The sequence below is a fragment of the Melozone crissalis genome, unplaced genomic scaffold (genome assembly GCF_028551555.1).
Source record: "Melozone crissalis strain CALT ecotype California unplaced genomic scaffold, PUWL_Pcris_2 ptg000027l_1, whole genome shotgun sequence".
Classification (NCBI taxonomy): Eukaryota; Metazoa; Chordata; class Aves; order Passeriformes; family Passerellidae; genus Melozone; species Melozone crissalis.
The window spans coordinates 41,675,127-41,693,815 of NW_026535805.1; the positions used below are offsets into that span (position 1 = coordinate 41,675,127).

Genomic DNA, 18,689 nt, shown 5'->3' on the forward strand with positions numbered 1-18,689 from the left:
CTGCATAGATATTTTATTAGCTGAAAGTTGGTTAGAAAAATAAAATCAATTTGAAGAAATCCTTGTGGTAAAACCTTTAAACAGTGGAAACTTAAGGAGAGCATAAAAGTGGCCAAGGCCAGTTTTTGCATCAAAATGATTAGGCAGTGGGCCAGTTTCACTAAATTCTCCAGCTGAGAATTTGTTTCATTGCATATAGGTCGCTGCAGTCTCCTTCCTGTGGTAAATAACTCTGGTGCCATGTGTAACTCATGGAAGCTGGATCCTACAACCCTCCGTTTTCCTTTGAAAGGTCTCTTACCATATGATAAGGTACGCCTTATTAAACTTCTTAAACCTGTTATATTCAGTAAAACAAAATTTCTATGTCATTGAAGTGGGGAAAAATTTCAACTGTGAATATCTGTTCCAATTAGGCTAACTTTGAAGGTGTAGATGTTGAATATTTCAGTGATTCCAAGCTATATACAGAGGACTTGGAAAGTAGTGTTTGGTATAACTGCTGTCCAGGTTGTTGAAGAACATGAGACATAATTTAATGTTCTTTGTGGGTGTGTGCATGTGAGAGAGCAAATGAGAGCAGAGAATTGGTTGGAAAATTGGCTAGATGGAAGAGAATGGGAAAGTAATTTCTTCTTTTCTGTGCTCTTCATTATTCCACACGAACGATAATTTACAACTCAAACTGAAAGTTTGCATATTTAAACTTTAAACTCTGAATGTGAAGTAGTGGTGTATTGAAAGAATTTAAAGGATCAGGACAAAAATCCATGTTGTCCTGTGTCCCATTCCCTGTACCCTAGATGTCTAAGAAAGGAAATCCAGTATGTCTAGTGCCATCTATAGTGCCCGCGATCTACAGCCATTATAATTTTGTGTGTTTCCTAACACAGATGTGGTTTCTCTGTGTTTAGTAAACCTTCATCTCCCAAATACTTGTTCACATGCTCTTCTTGAGCCCCTGTAAGCTTTTAGTATCCTCAACATTCCTTTGACAACTGGTGTCACATTTCAGCTTCATGTTGCATGAGGAATCAGCTCCTTCTGTTTGTTTTGAACCCAACTCCAAATAACATTTTTATTTAAAGTGATTCAGGCTGTGGGAAGATGCAATGAGCATTTGTTTCATATCTGATTTCTTCATACCAGTCCTGATTTTTATGCATTTTAGTGCATTTCCTCAGTTGTCTTACCTTGTTTCCTTTGAGTTCAAAGCTGTTCCAAGAAGTGAACTATCCTTCTCTTGGATGAAGAATGTTCTTCTACTTGGACTTCATAAAATCTGCCACTTCTTAAGAACTACGATTATCTCCTCATTTCTTTTGGTTACCAGAGAGGAAGACAATTTCCCAGATAATACATACCTGCATAAATTAAATATTCATTCTTACATTGTTTATTCAGTTAAATGTAAGCTCAGTATTAAACATAATCTTGAGGCAATATATGTTTGTATGTGATTCCTTGTTTCTTTTTCAAGGATCTGTTTGAGCCACAGACTGCTTTGTTGAGATACGTGCTGGAGCAACCGTATTCAAGGGATATGGTCTGCAATATGCTAGGTCTGAATAAGCAGGTACTGTACTGTGCTGTAACACGTGATTTAATTCTGCATAGAATCTGCACTATTCTTTTTCTCTTTTCTTTGCTATAGCTAACTAAGCAAAACAGTTTAGGTACAAAGAGTGATTATTTTTTTATGAGATCATATTAGGTTAATTGGACACTGTTATTCCTATCATTTGTATATTGCTTTACGAATGTTAAATTGAAAAGTAGAGATTTAAAATATGATTTTTTTTTGCATTGCTTTTTTTTCCTATAAGGCCAGCCTCAAGTACACCTTTGACAGACAGTAGGAGACTGGTTGTTGTTCATTAGTTTTTAAAGCATTGTTGTACTCTCTTGTATTGGAATGTTATAGTACTAGAATAGTTGGAAGCTGGGGTTTGTTTTGTTACTTTTTTTTTTTTGAAACTTTAGAATGGGGGGCTTAGTCTGACTTGGGGATCCTTGAGGCTGGCCTCATAGTCACTGTTTTGTCTTTTCTTTTTTTCTTCCTTTATTTTTGTTCTGTCCTGTCTTGTCCTGCCCATCCTCCAATGCTCTAGACCTTGAACATTGCTCAGGTATGTTCACAACCTTACTGTTGTATTGTGACTAACGATACGCTGGCCGCTTTGTAGCCACTGATTCCAGGTAGAGAATACATGTACAGTCAGGGCTTGAAATTGGCAGGACCATTAGTCAAGGGCAAATTTTCACTGCAATTCTCTAGAGATACAAGGGATATAGCATAAAGCTGACAGTCAGTGGTCCTTTGATACTAACATTTTTTCTTGGAATGGACTGCTACCATTTCCCTTACCAGTCATAACTTCAACTTTGCTGGAATTTTCAGATGAGGAGAGATTTTTAGTTCAAAATTTCTTTCCTTAATCCGATGGAGAAAAAACATCCACTGGACTTAATTGTAAAAATATAAGGCTGTAAATACATAATTTAAAAAAAGAAAGGTTTACTAGTGGAATTTTTTTATCATTAGGAAGCTTCTGTAAAGAACTTCCCAACAGGCAATTATAATATTCTCCAATCTAGGTGAAAGAAGAGTAGTGCAGAATGCTGCACAAAAAGTAGTTCCTTAAAATTTTGACTACTTGTTTAAATGAATAAACACCTGAGCAAGTCAACCAAATGGACTTCTGCTTGAAATTTTAAATTATGGGTGTTATAGTTTATCCCTCATTACACTAATAATTGCCACACCTACTTTAAAAAAAGCAGCGTTTTCAGATTTATAAAATAGCGTTGCTGTTTGCAATACTATAGTGAAGGTTGTGTCAGTGTTTCCATTTAAGAAACTTTTTTCAGGTTTGTAACTTGACTATAAAATTTACATGATCCTGAAACCTTGTGTACATTTCCCAATGTAATGGAATACACCAGTGCATTTTCTGAACTGGGACAATGTTTTTGAATGCACAGATTCTTACATCTTAGCTAACAGTACTCTGTGTTGTATATAACAATCTTTTGTACCTGAGACTTAAAGCAGCTGAAATGTTAAATCCTCAACCTGGAATTGAGCTGCTAGGTTTACTTTTTAAATGAGTAGTATTTGTTTGTCTTTCTGTGTCTGCATTGAGTTGATAAAATTATTCTTCTATCCATCTTGTAGCTGGTAAATAATACAAGATACAGACAAAAATTATGTTGAACCCATTTTATTCTCCTAACTATGGATGGTCTGTCCTTTCATGTAAAAAATATCATTTATGTTAAAAATGCTGGGTTTTAGCTCCTACTTCACCGTCCTCTAAAAGTAATTGAAGAAATAAAATGTATTAAATTATACTTTTAAAATTTGTTTGCTAGTATAGGAATTCCTACACAAAGTTTCATCCTGGCATGAACTTTTATGGCCAAGCAACAAACGTGAAGAATGTAGCTTATAAAGGAAATGCTGACAGAACATGAACTATAGCTGTGCTACTACAGTTACACCAGCATAAAGATGTTGAAAATTTGTGAGTTGAAAATATGTGAGTTGAAAATACAGATATAGAGGTGGGTGGTACAGTGGTATAGAACAGGAAATATGTTCCATTTAAATGTTACTATACTTTGCATAAAACTGTGGAAAACATTGAAATTTTACCTGTTTTAGGTACAAATTACCTTTGTGTTACATTTCAATTTGTTAATATAGTAACCTGACAAAAATAGTAGCATGCTTTTCAGAAATTATGTAAGTATATCAAATGCTTTCAGTAAAATGACTGATAATGTTGTATTTTATTATTAAAGAAATTACTTGCAGAAATTGAACTGTCACTATAATAGAAGACACTTAGAAATGCAAATAGTGCCAAGTTTGTTTCAGATTAAGTACAGAAACACCTCAACGCAATGATCATTATTTATTTATGATCATTAATTATTTATGTGGAGTTGCTTGTATGCCCTGTCAACTATTTACACAGATCCAGTTGCAGGATTGGAGCCTTCATTTGAATCTTTTGGCATCACAATCTAGGTATGGTTCAGCCAGATTTGTTCTAGTTCTTGAAGATGAACAACGAAATTTTGTGGTTCAGTCTTAACTAAGCAGATCTGTGTTAGAAAACCATTCACTCAAGCCATCTCTGAGTTGTGTAAAAAATACACAAATCCAGCTCTCCTGTTAACCTTGCAGGGAGAAAAATGAAGGTAAAATATTGTATGTTTAAAGATTCATGTGTTCCTTTCAGGATTCTAAATTTTCTTGTGGGATGAGGTTTTCCAATAACCTCATCAAGTATATGGTTTTAAGTCCAAATATAATAATATAGACTTCAAAATGTTTCTTTTGTTGGCGTCTGGGGACTCTGAGCTTTTGCTACTGTGTACTTCTGTGTGGGACAGTACATACTCTTGTCTATCTGTTTGAATTGGTCTATAGGAAGTAGAGATTTAAATTGTATTTTATCCTGTATATTATTATCATGGTTAGCAGTTGAAATCTTATCTTAAGGGTCTTTTTGCAACCTAAATGACTCAACAATTCTATGTCAATTCATATTCTCCTGCTAGCTGAGGTGTCAATTTCAATTCTTAGTTATTTTTTAAGTATTTTTTTGAACCATATAACAGTTTGGTTTTTTGGAAAATGATTAACAGTTCAGAGTGTCGTAGTGTGCTGATACCACATTAAGATTTGGTTTAGGAATCTTATGGTTGTTTCTTAAAACAGAACTAAAGTAATGTCTTAAGGACATGAACTCTCTTTGGAGGTTTTGATTTATATCTTTACCTTCTCTGTATGTACAGACTTGTGTGAAGAATGTAGGGTCTTGTTGCAGTCCTCTAATCAATCAAAAACTGTTATTTTGGGGAATATTTGAGAGAGGAGGTAATTTTTGGATGTCTTGTTTCTGTAATGTAAAAATGTTTAATTAGCAGCTATTGAATTAATGATATGCTCTTTAAATAGTGTATTTGGCTGGTCACCTTTTAAACCAGCAGTGGTGATCTGCAGCTTATCTATGCCTTACTCTGTGCAGGTGAATTTGTAGTTGTGTTCTCTGCTAGCTGCAAACCAGGATAATTAGCATGGGGAAGCTGTTGTAAGCAGAGCTGTTAAGTGAAAGGAATGACATAATGCAATATTTAAAATTGACTTTCACTTTTATTTTTAAAATTCTGGTTGATGCTGGGATCTTACTGTCTGATTAAACTGGTGATAATGTGGCAAAGTATTTAGTTTAAGGGGTGTGATTATTTTCTATAGGTTTCTGATTGTAAGGGTGTGCGTTGAGAACACTCAAGTTCCTTGTATAAGTATAAAACTCCTTTTTTTAATGAGGGAAACTTGAGAATGGCTGCCAAACTTGGGAGAGATGATAGAATCAGGTATAATATAAACAATAGGCTTTAAGATTTTGTGTCCTCATAGCGCACAGTTTTTGAAAATGGAAGTGTGGAAGTAGTTCTGTCATGTTTTAACTACTTTAGGCATTTTGAATTGGACTTTTGGAGACACTATTTACTTTTGTAGGGATCTTGGCCTCTGTGATTTGGTCTTCTGAGTCTTTTCTTAAGTGTAGATATCTACTAAATGTTGTTTGTTTAAAATACTGAAAAGCTATCATAGCCATCAGCCAGCCTTATTAACTTTCTAAAATATTTGTCTTTATGGAAATACTTTTAATGCTAGCCATGCCCCTGCCCCACCCTTTGATACCCACCTTGTCTCGACATCCCAAAACAAGAAGGAATTAAAAATTCAAACTCAAATTAGAACAACAAGCCACCATCCAACTGAAGCTCTGATCCACTTAAAGAAATACCACCAGTCCATAAGAGGGCTGGCCTCGAGAAGTTGTAGTGTCAAGTTGTCATGGAAGCACATTTTCTCCCTTCTATTTCTTCATGGTTTAATAATGTTTTCAATAAAATTATGTTTTTTCAGGTCTTTAAATGTTATTCTCATAACAAAATGGAGAATGTGTTTGTACAACCAAGTTGTGAAAATTAGAGTCATATTTACTTTAGGAGAAAAAGTCAGTGATCTTGAATGATACATTTCTTCATACGTAATCCAGAACAGCATTTGGAGGTTTATTGTTGTTTGTTTTTGTTTTACTTAAACTGTGCCAAAACATTAATTCCTACTTATTTATGAGGATAATCAACTCTCACCTATAATTTTATTCATCTCAGTTTATACTGAGCTTTTCTTTCACTTATGAGCAATTAATAAAACAAGGGCCCAATTCTGCAAATTCCTGTGCAGCGCAGTATTTTATTTTCAAGAGTTCTGAAACTACAGATATAAAACCTTCGCAGAAATGTATATTCACTGAAAATACAGAAAAGAGAAATTGCCAGAAAATTAAATTAATGAGGATAGAATATGATGTATTGCTATTTTTCTGATGGAAAATTGTTTTTAACACAATGAAAGTGTGGTTTTCAGAATTAAAGCTTGAATTCATTTTTTTAATTTCCTGGCTCTTAAACTTCCCAGTCTTAGAATTATTTGGAATAGCAAAAATTCCTACTGGAAATTCTGGCTCTCTTTAACAGTAATATTTTTCCTGTTGTATTCTTTGAATAACTTTATTCCAAATTAATATAGCCTAACATGGTTAGGTTTTTGGACATTACCCAGTGCTTAGCAAACTATTAAATTTCAAGCCCTGTACATAGTAGTTTTGCATGCTGGATTATAAACTAGTCTGTAGTGTTGTCTGTTGCACCCTGCTCTGCTTCATAATTAGTTGCTTTGGGAGGGGGAGAAAAAGGAGCCCCAAAAGCCCCAAGGTGTTCTGAAGGGATGGTGCCAGTACTGCTCTCTGTAACCTCTGTACGCGGTTGGTCTGTGATAATGACATTGCGGACTGGGAGACAAGGTATCATCGGTGCTTTCTGTCTTAGCTAGAGGTTTGTGTTAAGCATGCTTCAAGAAAGCACAGCTGGAATTGTAGCTTTCTGCAGTTTTGAGCTGGCAAAGAGCATGCAACAGGGGATGCTGTTCACTGTATTTTGTCAACTTTTCCAATTCTTGCATTCTATTTTTAATTGAAAAGAATCTCTTTTTTTTCATAGCTAAAGAGTACCATCAATGAAGGTAGAACAAGCATCTCCTTTCAGCATCTCTCTTTACTTTTATTATATCTTTATATTAGCCTTCTGTTAGGCTGCCTGGCTAGTAAGTCTAAGAATTTGTTGAAGGCATCCCTGAAATGTTTTATGAGTATTGGGGTGATCTTTTAAACTTTTTTACATACACCTTTTTGCCTCTAGAAAGGGATGATGCATTTTCATGATTAGTGTTTGAGCAGCTCAGTTCCTTTTGTTTTGTATCATAAAGTAATGATTTTTTCTTTAAGGCTGCATTATGTTACAGGCATCAGGCCAAATTAAAAAAATTAATAAATGTGACCATTCCTGAGTACAGATTGCATTGAAACAAACAGGTTAGATCATTTCCAAGGTGCTAACACTTTCTGAGATAAGTTAAATTCTCCCTGGCATTTTTTCCTCAGTTATAGTATGTTAAATGAGTGTAACAATACAAATAGTTGTTGCACTGAAGATCTTGTAACATGTGACATTATACTTGGTAGTGTTGAACTGCAGATTTATAATTGGAGTTCCAAATTGCTGCTAGTGGACCTACTTTATATACATCTGTACTAACAGTATATATCTGAATATATAATGCATTCCTTATTTGATCATTACTAAAAATCACCAGAGATGGTGTGTATTTAAAATTATTTCTGGGTTTGCATAGCTCAGTGTGAAAACTGTGGCATTCTAACATCCAACGGGTTCCTCCCTCTGATGTGTATTTCTGTTCTATTTACAGTATGTAGAATACAGAAGTGATTAATTCTCAAGCTTTTTTGATGTGTAACCTGTGGTGCTATGTCAATAGGACAGCATCTAGTTATAGGGGTATTAACCAGATGTTAATTCTGCTGCTAGTTGCAGGCAGTAGGTGAACCCAGTATGAGAGTGAAAAAGAGAATAGTAATCAAATACCTTCATCATGTATTGGGATGCTTTCTCTGAATTTTATGGTATAATTGATACATTTTCTTTATGGTGATCCCTACTTTTGAAATGGACTTAATGGAGAAAATAAGGAATGAAAAAAAAAAAAAAAAAACAGCAAAAAACCCCAAACCAAATAAAAGAACCCCCACATGTGTGTTTAAAGAATGGACTTTGTTTTCTGTGAGTGTGCGATCAGAGAAATAATTTGGCCTGAATATTCTATGAAACAGCAAAAAAACCCAGATGTTATCTGTGTATTAATGAGCTGTGTTTTGGAACTCAGTAGGGAAATTGTGGAATTTATGATAAAATGTAAAAAATCATTGTGACCTGTAACATAGTGCAGCTTTAATATACTGGCTTATCCTTAACTTAAGTTCAGACTTCATCTCATGCTTCCCAGCCTTCTGTCAAAGTACTGTACTGTAACTGCAACTGTGCAAGTTCTAGAGTTAATGGCAAGGCTTTTGGAATACTGTATCTGATCTCTGCCTTACAGCACAAGCAACGTTGCCCTGTGCTGGAGGACCAGCTGGTGGATCTTGTGGTGTATGCCATGGAACGGTCTGAAACTGAAGAGAAGTTTGATGATGGTGGAACCAGTCAGCTTCTGTGGCAGCATCTCTCCAGCCAGCTCATTTTCTTTGTGCTCTTTCAGTTTGCAAGTTTTCCTCATATGGTCCTGTCACTCCATCAAAAGGTAAATTGTTTGTATCGCTCCCACATGGTAAGAGGGATTAAAAAGCAAAACCAGTATTTTTTTTAGAAGTGTCACTCATCCCTGCAAGAAGTACCTTATGTGTAAGAATTAATTAAGTTTTTAGTCACTATTCTCTCTAGAAGTCAAATTCTCAAGTTATGGTGCTGTGAGCTAGGTGTGTTTTTAGTGTATTCAGTTACAGGGTGTTGCATTTTATTCAGATTCAAAGTGTGCTAATAACGAGAATAAAGAGATAAACTGGCATAATTTAGAAGATTTAAGTACTGTGCTGTTGCATGCATCCAGTTTACAAACAAGTTTTGAACAAAGTGAATGCCCTGTTCTGTTGGTGGACTAAAAAACATACTGTGTAGGAACTTGCTGTTTGTCTAATCAATCTACTCAAGCAATCAAAGGTAATTAGTCCAATTATGGTGATACTGGCAATCACAGTCCCAAGTTATTATTACTTCCTAGTAATAATTCTATTTGAACTGATACTAGTATTTGCCCTTTTCTCTGGTGCTCAAGGTTATGTTTCTAACGGTGGTGATGCCAGTCCTCCAGACTCCAGAGCTCTTTGCTGAGAGAGCTGTATGCTGTTGATGGTAGGGTGGGGATGTTTTCTCCTTGTTGTAGGATCAGCTTGTGGCTATTTAGATGCAGTTTCCAACATGCACAACACGTTGCTCCGTCTTCATTTGTCTACAGTTCCGTGTTATGTAAAAATTTACTATGCATGTTGCCTTCCACTTCTGATGGATTGTAGTTCTCTGCTGTCTTTGTTTTCCCTTAAATTAGTTTTACCAGGGCTGTATTCCTGTAGTTACTGTTAATAAAACATTGAAACAATAGGCATTATACGACACAATTGTACAAATCTATATAAAACTACAGCAAGCAAGATAAGGGTAGCATATTAGTTATTAGAGAGTTTCTGTTACAGATAAAGAAGTTAATTAACAAAAACAAAAACCAGGTGAGTCCAGATGAAGCAAACCAAAGTTGTTCTGGCTCAAGGACTTCATTTGTAGGAGTTTATAATACCTGTGGCCTGATGCTAGCAATGGCAGTACTGTACTTTACTACAGGGCTACAAGGTGACAGTTTAAGACCAATATTTAAATGTTGCTAGTTTTTCAAAGCAGTGATCCTCAGGAGTTAAATGCATTTTAACTCTTACCATTAATTGTTGTGGTCCTCACAGAGTCCGTTCATGTGTTACAACTAATGTACCTATTTCTCTTCTTTCTGAAAATGATGTATGTTTCTGCCTAAGTTTGGCTATAAAATTCTCTGCTTTAGTCTGCACTTCCAGTTTCATGAGAATCTTTGCAGTGATTTTTCTTTTGCATGCAGTATTTGTCTGTTACTGAGTGTTCTTGACAGTTGGCAGGCCGTGGTCTCATTAAGGGGAGAGACCACCTCATGTGGGTGCTACTCCAATTCATCTCTGGCAGCATCCAGAAGAATGCACTGGCTGACTTCCTCCCAGTTATGAAGCTGTTTGACCTCCTGTATCCTGAGAAAGAAGTAAGTCTCGGATATTAAAAGTTGGTTTTTTTTTAATTCAACTTGGGGCCTTCATATGTCAAAACTAGTATCCTTCTTGAGTCACTGTTAGAACAGCGTGCCACATAGCTGGGAGGAGATGTTTCATATGCTTTTTGGAGGATCCATGTAACCACATTTGTTTTTAGGGGCAAGAAGGACTTGTGTTAACTCCTCTCTTCCTTGGCTTTGGTTTGACTAAGGTTTTGAGGAGTTTATTAAAGCACTGAGGAGACTGTAAAGGAATAATATGTAATTCTATTGTTGTATCTGGGCTGAAACAGAATAGTACTTTAAATTCATTTTGCAGGAGCAAATCGAATCATATCCATGCTTTGTACATTCCTCTAGAATTAAAGTTCCTGAGGAAGGGGCACTTAGTTCTTAAACTTTAAGACAAAGTTCTTAAACTTTAATTCTGGCAGCATTGTCAGTGTGAAGTCCTGATTGCTTACTCTAATCGCAGTGCTTTTTACTTTGGGTGAATGGATAGAAAACTACAGGTGTGTGGTGTATCAAACTCATATGTAACAATTTTTCCCCCTGGTACATTAGTTTTGACCCACAGAAATTCTTCAATACAATTTGTGTCAGAAGATTTCAATTGCTTTTGTCACCATCAGATATGGGAAGAGGAATAGGACTGCTTACTTCAGCTGTAGTGATGGCTCTAAGTTACACTTGTTCAAAGTCTTTGTTTGACTAGTGCTTTTTAAATGCTTCTGAAACTGAATCCTAGGAAGCATTTTTTAAGATTCAGTTTCACGAGCACTTTAAATGTTATCTCTGCTCTTAAAAGAATCTGCCTTGCTATCCTGTTGATGTATTGGTGCTGTCTCACTTGCACTGTCACTGGTCCTTGTGCAGCAGTAACTGTATCAAAAAGAAAGAAATGTGGATGTTGGCAAAAGGTGAGAGCCAGAGTTCCTTTTCCAGTGGCAGTACTGTAGCTAAGTCTGGATCCAAAACTTTTTAATTTTGGGTTGTATCTGTACCCTTTCATGAGAAGTGTATTAATGTTTAAGGTTTAGTTGTGATGCTGAACAATTCGGATTTTTCAGGAAATACTGTTGAACCACTGAATACTTACTATGGAAGCAGATACAATAACTGGTTTCTGGATAATGTGTAAGTGTGAGGCTGAGAGGAAAAGCATATGCCTTGTAACTATGTATATCTGGAAACTGTATACTCTTGAGCATGAATTTCCTTTTGCCAAGGTCTTAGACAATTTCTTAAAATGACTGAAAATCTGATCCTGTGAATACTGGCTATCTAAGTTGGTTTTCTGCACATTAATCCATGTGGTATGTCACACTGATGTGTTCTTTCTTTAGTATATTCCTGTACCTGACATTAACAAACCCCAGTCAACTCACGCTTTTGCAATGACCTGCATTTGGATTCATCTGAACCGGAAGGCCCATAGTGACAACTCCAAGTTGCAGATTCCCATTCCTCATTCTCTTAAGCTTCATCATGAGTGAGTGTGGGGGTTTTGTTATGTTTTGATTTATATTTAGGCATAATGAAATTGGCAGTTTCAAGTCCGTATTCAGAATGTATTGTGTGATGGGATGCTGTATAAAGATTATCAGTAGAGTGACTTCAAAGTCATTCAAAAAGACAGGGCTCAAACTCAAAATATTTCATAAAAAGTGAAATGTTGTTATCCAGCTAGCAGAAATTATATATTTTATCTCAGAATAATCAGTCTTTATTACTGATAGAGAATCTGAAAGTAAATGGGCAATTTTGTTTTGTTACACTGTGGTTTGGAAAATGTGGATAAGCAGTACATTGGGTTAAGTTTATGTCTGGAAAGGTGATTTTTAGCTGTATTTTTTCCTGAGTTGTTTCTCCAATGTAGTAAAATTGTAACACAGTGAAACTGAGGCATAAGAAGCAGTTGTTTTGATGTAGTGCAATTAATAACTATTTTGATTTTTTTCTACTATTTTATAATGGGTTTTATGACTGAGATTGTTGTAGTTGTATTCCTGGAATGCATGTGTATTCCTCTTTCTGCTTAATGTTTAATCTTTATGACACACAGGTTTTTGCAACAGAGCTTAAGGAATAAAAGCTTACAGATGAATGACTACAAAATTGCCTTGTTGTGCAATGCTTACTCGACCAATTCAGAGTGTTTCACTTTGCCAATGGGTGTGCTAGTAGAGACTATTTATGGAAATGGCAACATGAGGACACCTCTTCCAGGGACTAATTGCATGGCATCAGGGTCTATCACCCCATTGCCAATGAACCTCTTGGACTCACTCACAGTTCATGCCAAAATGAGGTACAGTATATGCAGCTAGCTTTTCCTTTTTAACTCATAAATCTGTATGTAGCTAATTATAATCAGAAAGGCTTCCTGTGGCTGGACATGTCATATATAGATCTATTAATTTACTTTAAAAATGTGTTAAATTTCAAATCCCTGTTTTTGATTCAGAAACACTTTCTCTCTTTCCTCAGTCTGATTCACAGCATAGCTACAAGGGTAATTAAGTTGGCTCATGCAAAATCTAGTGTGGCCTTGGCTCCTGCTCTTGTGGAAACCTACAGTCGCCTGTTGGTCTATATGGAAATAGAATCCTTGGGCATCAAAGGCTTTATCAGTAAGAAAGAAAAACTTTTTCCCCCCTTTCTTTCTGTTAAGTAGTATTTGTTTAATGGAAACTGGAGGCTGTAGTAAAACTGAAAATATAATGATGCAGCATGTATAAATTAGTTTAATATAAAAGAAACTGAAAGTTGTCCTAGTGCTGCAGTAAATTCCAGACTTCTTGTGCTGCTGTCCCTTTATGCCGTTACGTGTATTGCTTGGGACCTTTCCAGTTGTGCTGTGTTGTGTAAAAAAATGCTTAATGGTAAAGCACAAGCAAAGTTACTTTGAGACACAGAGGATGCATAATTGCTCTTGTCAAAATAATTTGCATGTCTGCTGTATGTGTATATTCAAAGATTATTAAGCTGCATACATTTACAGCATCTTCAGACAGCACTTGCATGTATGCTCTTTGGAGGTTATACAGTTTTGAAAACAAATGTCTGTGACTTATAGCCTAATAAAACCAGTGTACTCTGTAGTTATATTTCAAGATGTGGTCAGTTGTAAAACTTACCTTTCAAACTTTTTTTCCATAAGGTCAGCTCCTGCCAACAGTGTTCAAATCTCACGCGTGGGGAATTTTGCATACTCTGCTGGAAATGTTTAGCTATCGGATGCATCACATCCAGCCTCATTACAGAGTCCAGCTCCTTAGCCATCTTCATTCCTTGGCTGCTGTGCCACAAACTAATCAGAACCAGCTCCATCTCTGGTGAGTGACGTTTGCCATATTTGTCCGTAAACTCAGATTCCTTCTTCGTCTTGTAGAAAGCTTCATGAGAGCTGTTTAAATGGCACTTCCCAGTCTTACTTCTGTGACTGACTTGTTTAGGGGGGGCTCCGCAGGGTGTGTTTCAGCAGTACAGTTGAATGTTAGTAGTAGTGCTCTGCAGAGATGCAAGAGATAGTGTCTTGCACACACGTGGCAGCAGTGTCATGGGTTAACACACAGGACAGTTCTTGGACAGAACTGTCATATCCAAGAAGTGCTTCTTGCATGGTAGATAAAGGGCAATGCCTGCTACTTGTAATCAGTGCTTGGCTTGTCTGCCAGTGAGACTGTGTTTACTTCCTTCTGTTGAGGAAGATTAATTCCATTACAAGAGTTAAGTTGGTTTCACTTAATTTTTATGTAAGTTGGATTTTCAGTCAGGTCAGAGGATTAATCTGGTTCACTCTGCATCTGAAAGAGTTTCTGCAAAGCAATGGTGACTGTACATGGACCTGAGTGGAGTCCCTCCTATGGTGTGTGTAGCCTAAAACAGTGGCTAATTTGAATACAAGAAAGGTGACAAAGCTGGTTAGAGAAGGTCTAGAGAGGTTATGCAGGTAATTCTAGGCAAAAGCTTTGAGTTTACCTTACTTTTAACAAAGTTGAAGAGCATGAGATTCAGTTTCTATGTAGAATCTGGGGCTTGTTGTCAAAAAGTTGGGGGAAATAGTGTGCATTGACTTAGAGTACAATAAATCTTGTGGGAGTATGTGAGACAGAGTAACTTCATTGTTACCAGTTCATATAGACAAAATTAATTATACAGTAAATTCATAGATTCACAGAATGGTTTGGGTTGGAAGGGACCTTAAAGTTGATCTAGTTCCAACTCTTCTGTTGTGGGCAGGGACACCTTCCACCGGATCAGGCTTCTCAGTTTCATAGTCTTAATTGAAATTGCCTAATTGCTTATCCTTTACCAAGCATAAAGAAACCATTAACACAAGTTTCTCCTTAAATTCAAGGCCTTGATGTCTTTATTGACCTCAATCTTGTTCTGTTACTTCATCTGTAAAATACAGTTGTCAATTGTAATGAGCACTGCATTGCAACTAGAATAAACTAAACTATGGCTTTGGCATTTCAAAGACAATGTTATAAAAATTCTTCCAATGACTTCAAACTACCTGGTGTGAAAAGTGCTTCCAGCTAAAGCACTGGAAATTAAAGTGCTTTTAATCAAAAGTTTTACTTCCTCAGCTTCCTAATTTCTTTAATAAGGACAATTTAGTGCTGTATACTTGAAGATGGTAGTTAGCTTTGAAGCTTCCTATGTATTATTCATGCTGTTTTATTTTGGTTTTGCATATATTTATTTATATTATCTTCCTTAGATGAAGATGTGCAAAAAATAATAAGGGGGCACTAAATTGGAGATACTTGAGGCTCTTTATCAGGGTCTCTACATTTGGAATTTTTGCTAAATCTACTTTTGAGTGCTTTATTTGAAAATAAGATGCTGAAATTTTTGACAAATGTATTAAACAGTAGAAAAAGTGAACTTTTTCAAAAGGTTAAGAACATAATTTCTAAAACAAAATGTTTCTGTATCATTTGAAGTAGTAAATGGAGGAAAAAAGTAGCTATTTTTGGAATCCTGGAAGCATCAGCATAAGTATTACATGCTAACTGGACTGTTTCCTTCTTTCAGTGTTGAGAGTACTGCTCTAAGGCTAATCACAGCGTTGGGCAGCTCGGAAGTCCAACCGCAGTTCACACGCTTCCTCAATGATCCCAAAACAGTTCTTTCAGCAGAATCAGAAGAACTCAACAGGGCTTTGATCTTAACTCTGGCAAGGGCAACACATGTGACAGGTAATAGCAGTACATCCCAGTAAAAGCTGTAGTCAAACCGTTTCTCTAAAGTACTGTTCAAAAGAGTGTCATGGTAATGGACCTAGTCATAAAAGATATCCCATGCACTTCTGGTTTTGAAAAAAAAGTGTAATTTTAATTTCTAACTACTTGTTCTTAGGCAAAAAGCTATTACTGAAGAGACAATGAGATATTCTTAACAAGTTTATTCAGAAGTACACTGTGACACTAGGGTCTAGAGGTTTTTTTGTGTCTTATTTTGCATTTCATTATTTTAAATCTAAATGCTCAGAATGATACATGCTATTTAAATAGCATGAAATACAGCAACTGTGCTGATCATGCAGGAGCCACCCCCTCTATAGCTTGCATTTAAGAAAAAGTAGTCTGAATGTTGAGTTGCTTTTTCGGGGAAGAGAAAAAAGGAAGCTTTCATTGTGTCTTTTGAAGTTTTAACAGTGTGCAGTGACATGGATCAGGTTTTTGTTAGATTTGAAGGAGATGTTTTCTCTCCTTTTTTATGGTTCTAGTCTGCAGACACACTGGAGAGTTAGAGCAACTGATTCACAAAGACTGGAGGTGGAGGTGATTTGAAAGGGAAAGAACTTCTATGTGTTGATTTCTTTTTAATTTTTTTAACCATTTCTCAACCTTTGATGAAATCAGCCCAAGGTTTGAGGGAATGAGGCTTTCATTTCTACAGCTTAATTGGGGCAGGTACTTCTGAGCAGCCTTTTTGAAGCAGTATAAAATGGCGTCTGGCAATTTCACTATCATTATCTTCCTCAGAATTTTTTTCTAAAAGTCTAATCAGTTAATCAGCAGAAGCTTGTTTTAGTGACATTACAGGAAATTAAATACAAAATGTTAAAATCATGATTGCTTTATTTCTAGCTCAAATCTTGTAAATAATTTTCTTATTGTTAATAGCATAAGAAAGGTAATATCCAATGTCCTCTGTAGCCAAATAAAGTTAAAGAAAGGGGCTGGGAGAAGTTGGACAAAAAAAGGAAACTGTTGGACTAGAAAAGCCTTTATGCATATGATGGCAAAAGGAGCAATTCTAATACCATCAATCCATTTTCCAGACTTTTTCACAGGCTCTGATTCAATTCAGGGAACTTGGTGCAAGGACATACTACAAACTATCATGAGTTTCACGCCACATAACTGGGCATCACATACACTAAGCTGTTTTCCGGCTCCTCTGCAGGTAATAGTTTAAACCTGAAGACTTTACAATTGTAAATAACTGTGCATTTATTTTCTTCACACGATCCTTTGCCTTTTGTGGGTTGGTGAGAGTCTGCCCCTCTCTAGACTGCATTAATCTCAAGTCCCTAAAGAATACAGCATGATTATAACGTTGCTATTTCTTTAGAAACGTGTTAGCTACATTTCCCTAGAGTATTCTAAGGGGAATACTGATCAAACTTCTGATGCAAGGTAGATCAGATGGTTTAAAAACTAAAAAATTGAATAAGAAGTTGGAAAAGCCATTTTTTCTTGTGGCAGTTTGTCATGTAGCTTTGTTAATGACTAAACAGTCACTGAGGTATCACAGTGAAATAACAACCCTCCCGAGTAGTCTGTATGGTACAGGCACGTAGGAACCCATACCGTGCTAGATCAGGCAAAATTTTCCTGTTCAAATGTTTTACTGTAGGCTCTCAGTCACAGCAAAGCCTACTTTTTTCAGGTGTTCTTCAAGCAGAACAACGTGCCTCAGGAAAGCCGTTTTAACCTGAAGAAGAATGTGGAAGAAGAATACCGGAAGTGGAAGTCAATGACCAGTGAGAATGAAATAATCACACACTTCTCTGCTCAAGGTTCATCCCCGCTTTTCCTTTGTCTCCTGTGGAAGATGTTGTTAGACACTGATCACATTAATCAAATTGGTTACAGGTGAGCTTAAAAACATGCTATTTCAAAGTTACTACAGTAGCATCCTCAGTTCTGAGGACATAATTAATAATTAACAGCTTGTTCTTTTAATTAATTTGTAGCATGCATAGCATGGTAAAAGAGAGTGGAGCTAGGTAGTAGCCAGTGTGCCATAATAATTGTGCAGAGTCAGGATTGTTTCCACCATGCAGTGGTCTGCAGTGCATGTTTTCCCTGGTGAGAAACAAGGATGTGAGGTGTTTGAATTAAGCAATTTACTTGTAATAGCAGTATTTCAAGCAATCTGAAAGAGTAAATATAAAATAAAAAGCATTAATTTACTTAACATTTATAGATTAATAAAGGACAAATATTTCTTTAGAAAACAAATGTTGGATTAAGATGAAAATTCATTACAGAAGTGGTAATCATCTGATTTTTTAACTTTGTTCCTGATAGAAATAGCATCAGTTTTAACTGTGAAAAAGAGATTTATTTCTTTTCAGTCCTTCCTAGGTTTGCTGAAACAGTATTTCTGATAGCATCTGTTACTCTAGCGTGCAGTGAGGAAATAGTTTATAATGCTATGGCTATATTAAAGTGCATAGCATAGGAAAATAAAGTTGAGTTGCAGAAGGTTGTCCTCAGAGGTGTATAAGTACAATTATATAAATAAAGCACGGGTTCTGAGCAGAATACCACAGAGTAAATTGGTGAGCTTGAAGCATTTCTCCTAAATAGTATTTTGACTTAGGAGTTCTCAGTGTTTTTTTCTTTGCTTTGGCATTTACTTCAGTAATTTAATAAAAGGGAGGGAATTTTGTTTCTTTTTTTGTTTAAGACAATTGTGTTAAAAACTGCTTATTCATATAAGAGCTATGAATAGACCAGTTAGGAATGTGTAAGGAACTGTAACAATTTCTCGTTGCCTTTTTTTTTCTTCCCTACTAGAGTGTTAGAAAGAATTGGGGCCAGAGCACTGGTGGCACATGTCAGGACATTTGCAGATTTTTTGGTGTATGAATTCTCTACATCTGCAGGAGGACAGCAGCTCAATAAATGTATTGAGATTCTCAATGACATGGTGTGGAAATACAATATTGTAACACTGGATAGGTTGATACTCTGTTTGGTAAGTATCACTTCAGAAGATAAGATGACCGCTCATGCAGTCTGCTTTATGACTCATTTTTAGGAGCAATCTTTTAAAAATGGATTAGTCTTAAATAGTGACTATTTGCAAAATTAATAATCAAGAAAATAGTAGATTACTTCTTTAAGCAACACTCTTACAGTTCTCTGAG

The 18,689-nt window shown here is 36.0% G+C and overlaps 1 protein-coding gene across 3 annotated transcripts in view; it reads left to right on the plus strand.

The window, feature by feature from the left end:
* Window positions 1-18,689, plus strand: part of MED23 (mediator complex subunit 23) — a 36,675-nt gene that overhangs the window by 7,949 nt on the left and 10,037 nt on the right. For 2 of the 3 annotated variants that reach the window (XM_054279224.1, XM_054279223.1), the window contains exons 9-21: window positions 200-312; window positions 1,481-1,576; window positions 2,112-2,129; window positions 8,546-8,746; window positions 10,136-10,279; window positions 11,635-11,780; window positions 12,354-12,599; window positions 12,779-12,921; window positions 13,452-13,626; window positions 15,338-15,501; window positions 16,590-16,714; window positions 17,201-17,406; window positions 18,337-18,517. In XM_054279224.1, coding sequence (XP_054135199.1) covers window positions 200-312; window positions 1,481-1,576; window positions 2,112-2,129; window positions 8,546-8,746; window positions 10,136-10,279; window positions 11,635-11,780; window positions 12,354-12,599; window positions 12,779-12,921; window positions 13,452-13,626; window positions 15,338-15,501; window positions 16,590-16,714; window positions 17,201-17,406; window positions 18,337-18,517 — 1,958 coding nt within the window. The remainder of the gene's footprint in view (window positions 1-199; window positions 313-1,480; window positions 1,577-2,111; window positions 2,130-8,545; window positions 8,747-10,135; window positions 10,280-11,634; window positions 11,781-12,353; window positions 12,600-12,778; window positions 12,922-13,451; window positions 13,627-15,337; window positions 15,502-16,589; window positions 16,715-17,200; window positions 17,407-18,336; window positions 18,518-18,689) is intronic. The other variant, XM_054279225.1, reaches the window with a different exon arrangement.